Here is a 3,993-nt window from a genome sequence, read left to right on the forward strand (position 1 = left end):
TGCTGCTGCAGCTGCTGTTGCAGCTGCTAGACCCCCATCTCGTCTTTGATGGTTTTGTTTGTTTGTTTGTGTTGCTGCTGCTCTGCAGCAGCCGGATCATCACTATCACCATCATCAGCATCATCAGCAGCAACAGCAGCAGCAGCAGCAGCAGCAGCAGCTGGTGGTGGGGGCGGAACCTCTGAGATAGCTAGCTGCAACTACATAGCTCGAGGGTTTGGGGTTTGTAAGGGTATGTGGCTGCGGCAGGCGCTGCAGCGGTGTCCTGGTTTGCTGCTGCTGCAGTATGATTTTGCTGCTATAGAAAAAGCCAGCAAGGGTTTCTTTGCTGCTGCACTTATACTCTCACACAGAGTTACCCCAGTTTCTTGTGATGAGGTAAACCCTAAACCCTAAACCCTCGTAAACCCTTGTAAACCCTTGTAAACCCTAGTAAACACTAGTAAACACTAGTAAACACTAGTAAACACTAGTAAACACTAGTAAACACTAGTAAACACTAGTAAACCCTTGTAAACCCTAGTAAACCCTAGTAAACCCTAGTAAACCCTAGTAAACCCTAGTAAACCCTAATAAACCCTAANCTAATAAACCCTAATAAACCCTAATAAACCCTAATAAACCCTAATAAACCCTAATAAACCCTAAACCCTAGAGGGACAGATAGAAAAGCTTGTCATATGCAGAAACATTCACAGATGGACACGCTAAACCCTTGTACAGCTCGGATAAACCCTAAACCCTCGGAAACCCTTTTTTATAAACCCTCACATAGTTCTTATAAACCCTCATAAACCCTCATACAGCTTTCGTAAACCCTCGTAAACCCTCATAAACCCGCAAAACCCTCGTAAATATTCATAAACCCTCATACAGTTCTTATAAAATGTAAACCCTCGTAAACCCTCATAAACCCTCATAAACCCTCACAAACCCTCATATGCATTCAATGTTATAGATTGGCCTTGAATGCAGCTGAGCGGGAGAATACTGCTTGGCAATACTAACAGCAGCAGCAGCAACAACAGCAACATCAGCAGCTGCAGCAGCTGCAGCAGCAACCGCAGCAGCAGCAGCAGCAGCTGTGCGTAGCAGCATGGGGGTGGTTAGTGTGTTTCTCTGTGCTGCAGGCCTTCATTCAAATCTGCTTCCCGCTGCTGCCGCAGACACAGGCGGCCCACTCTGAGCAGCTCGACAGCAGCAGCAGCAGCAGCACTAGCAGTAGCAGCAGCAGTAGTAGCAGCAGCAGCAGCAGCAGCAGAAGCAGTAGCAGCAGCGACAACTTGTACCAGACGATCGACAGCAGCAGCACTAGCAGCACCGCCGGCGACAGTAGAAATAGCTCGAGTAGCAGCAGCAACAGCGGCAACAGCAGCAGCAACAGCAGCAACAGCAGCAGCAGCAGCAGCAGCAGCAACAGCAGCAGCAGCAGCAGCAACNCAGCAGCAGCAACAGCAGCAACAGCAGCAGCAGCAGCAGCAGCAGCAACAGCAGCAGCAGCAGCAGCAACATGGATGAGGCTTTGGTTGTTGCTGAGGTTTGTGTTGCTCTGAGAGAAGCAATAAAACAAATAACCGGCTGCACTGTCTCTGTGGGTGCTGGCAGCAACTGTCTCCTAGCGAAGCTTGCAACTGCAGCAGCAAAGCCATCAGCAGCAGCAGCAGCTGCTGCTGCTGCTGCTGCTAGTGCTGCTGCTCCAGCTGCAGCTCCGCCTACAAAGAAGCACAAAACACCAAAAGCAGCAGCAGCAGCAGCAGCAGCTGCTGCTGCTGCTGCTGCAGTAGTGCAGCGGGAGGGGGTCTGCGTCGTCAGAAGCGGAGCAGCAAATGCTGCAGCTTTTGTGGCGCCGCTGCGGCTGCTTGAGCTGCCAGGGGTGGGGCCCGCTGTTGCCTCTAAGGTTGCTGCAGCAGCAGCAACAGCAGCAGCAGCAGCAGCAGCAGCAGCAACTGCAGCAGCAAAAGCAGCAGCGCCAAAGAGATGCTTGGATGTTCAGAAAAAAGGAGAGGAATCGCTGCTGCTGCTGCAGGCTGCTCTCGGTGTGCATGCTGTGCTGCTGAGCCCTAGGCGATAGATAGATAGACAGAGAAACAGCAGCAGCAGCTGCTGCTGCTGCAGCAAGAGGAATCAAATACATATGAAAAGCTGCTGCTGCTGTGCTGCTGCTGCTGTGCTGCTGCTGTTTGCATGCAGGCCGCAAGCGAGGGGCGCAGCTGTGGTGGCTCTGCCACGGTGTAGACGTCCGGCCGCCCCCGTCTTCTGCTGCTGCTGCTGCTGCTGCTGCTGCTGCTACTGCAGGTGCAGGAGGAGGAGGAGCAGCAGCAGCAGGAAGTGGAGCAGCAGCAGCAGGAGCAGGAGCAGCAGCAGCAGTAGGTTCTGGTGGTGTTGCTACTGCAGCAGCAGGAGCAGCAGCAGCAGCAGCAGCAGCAGCNAGCAGCAGCAGCAGCAGCAGCAGCAGCTAGCAGCTTACCCTCCAAGGGTTCTCTCAGCATATCAGTGAACTGGGGTATTCGGCTGCAGCAGCAATCTGAGCTTTGTTGTCTGCTGCAGCAGATTGCAGCAGAAGGAGAAAAGAGACTCAAAGCTAGCTGCCTATACACCGCAAAAATATCGGCTAAGGTATACAACAAACCCCAAACCCTAAACCCTAAACCCTAGACCCTAAACCCTAAACCCTAAACCCTAAACCCTAAACCCCTGAATTTATACTCTCATAGTATGTTTAGGTTTTCATGGTTTTAACCTGCGGACATCGTTGGGCTCATGCTGTCTTGATGCTGCCCTTGTTGCTGCCGCTGCTGCTGCTATCGCTGCTGCTGCTGCTGCTGCTGCTGCTGTTGCTGCTGCTGCTGCAGCTGCTGTACAGACAACCTGGAGCACCCGTCAACACCGTCAAGTTTCTGGGGTGCGGAGTTTGTGACTCCGCCAGGGGCTCTCGTGTCGTTGGAAGCAGCAAAACCAGCAGCAGCAGCAGCAGCAGCAGCAGCAGCAGCAGCAGCAAGAAGATGAGTGTTGTATTTGGGGTGCAGTCGTCGAAAGATTTGTATGAGGAGCTTTGGGCACTGTGGAGAGAAAGTCTGAGCGAGTGCGTTGCTGCTGCTGCTGTGCTGCTGCCCCTTTTGCTGCTGCTGCTGCTGTTTCCTGTTTTGCTGCTGCTGCTGCTGCTGCTGCTGCTGCTGCTGTGTAAAGGGCATTGCTGCAGTCTCGTCTCTTTCTGTGTCGTCGAGGCCGTCATTTAGATCGGCTGCTGCTGCTGCTGTTCTATATGCGATCTTAGCTTTAATTGCCGCCGCTGCTGCTGCTGCTGCTGCTGCTGCTGTTGCTGCTGCTGCCTGTGCTGCAGTGTATGTCCACTGGAAGACTACCGCGGCATTACGCTGGTGCTGCAGCAGCTGCGGACGGAGCAGCAGGAGGAGGCGCTGCGGCGGCAGCAGGAGAACCTGCAGCGCAGCATATTAGACGTTGCTTTCAAAAGCAGCAGCAGCAGCAGCAGCAACAGCAGCAGCAGCAGCAGCAGCAGCAGCAAAGATGTCTGCAGCAGCAGCAAAGAAACAAGCAGCAGCAAGAGCTGCAGCAACACGATCGAGCCGTGCTGCATCGTCATAGATTCAGTGCAGCAGTCGCAGGATGACTCCCAGTCACAACAGCAGCAGCAACAGCAGCAGATGGATGTGGAGGAGCAGCAGCAGCAGCAGCCGCAGCAGGAGCAGCAGCAGCAGCATGAGGAGGAGCAGCAGCAGCAGCAGAAGCAGCAACGCCCGCAGCAGCAAACAGCAAAACGGACACCAATCAGAAGATCTCCATCGCCTATTGATTGCTGCTTCATTACTGCGAGCGACAGCAGCGACAGCAGCAACAGCAGCAGCAGCAGCAGCAGCAGCAAAAAAGACGCAAAGACACCAGTGCGTGCAGCACACAGCAGCACAGCTGCTGCTGCGGTGGGGTGCACGTACACCTGAGAGTGGAGCCTCAACACCCCTTCTGAAGACCCCAGTG

At 53.9% G+C, this 3,993-nt stretch overlaps 2 protein-coding genes across 2 annotated transcripts in view; both read left to right on the forward strand.

The window, feature by feature from the left end:
- Positions 1 to 2,459, forward strand: part of EMH_0051000 (uncharacterized protein) — a gene marked incomplete at both ends in the record, with an annotated part of 6,051 nt that extends 3,592 nt beyond the window's left edge. Inside the window, 6 exon segments of the mRNA XM_013496709.1 lie at positions 89 to 166; positions 1,011 to 1,437; positions 1,441 to 1,537; positions 1,606 to 2,036; positions 2,191 to 2,426; positions 2,430 to 2,459. Of these exon segments, the coding sequence (XP_013352163.1) occupies positions 89 to 166; positions 1,011 to 1,437; positions 1,441 to 1,537; positions 1,606 to 2,036; positions 2,191 to 2,426; positions 2,430 to 2,459 (1,299 nt within the window).
- Positions 2,460 to 3,002: 543 nt separating this feature from the next.
- Positions 3,003 to 3,993, forward strand: part of EMH_0051010 (ImpB/MucB/SamB family domain-containing protein, putative) — a gene marked incomplete at both ends in the record, with an annotated part of 2,168 nt that continues 1,177 nt past the window's right edge. Inside the window, 2 exons of the mRNA XM_013496710.1 lie at positions 3,003 to 3,082; positions 3,341 to 3,899. Coding sequence (XP_013352164.1) covers positions 3,003 to 3,082; positions 3,341 to 3,899 — 639 coding nt within the window. The remainder of the gene's footprint in view (positions 3,083 to 3,340; positions 3,900 to 3,993) is intronic.

The sequence above is a fragment of the Eimeria mitis genome, genomic scaffold (assembly GCF_000499745.2).
Source record: "Eimeria mitis Houghton genomic scaffold, Emh_scaff2251, whole genome shotgun sequence".
Classification (NCBI taxonomy): domain Eukaryota; phylum Apicomplexa; class Conoidasida; order Eucoccidiorida; family Eimeriidae; genus Eimeria; species Eimeria mitis.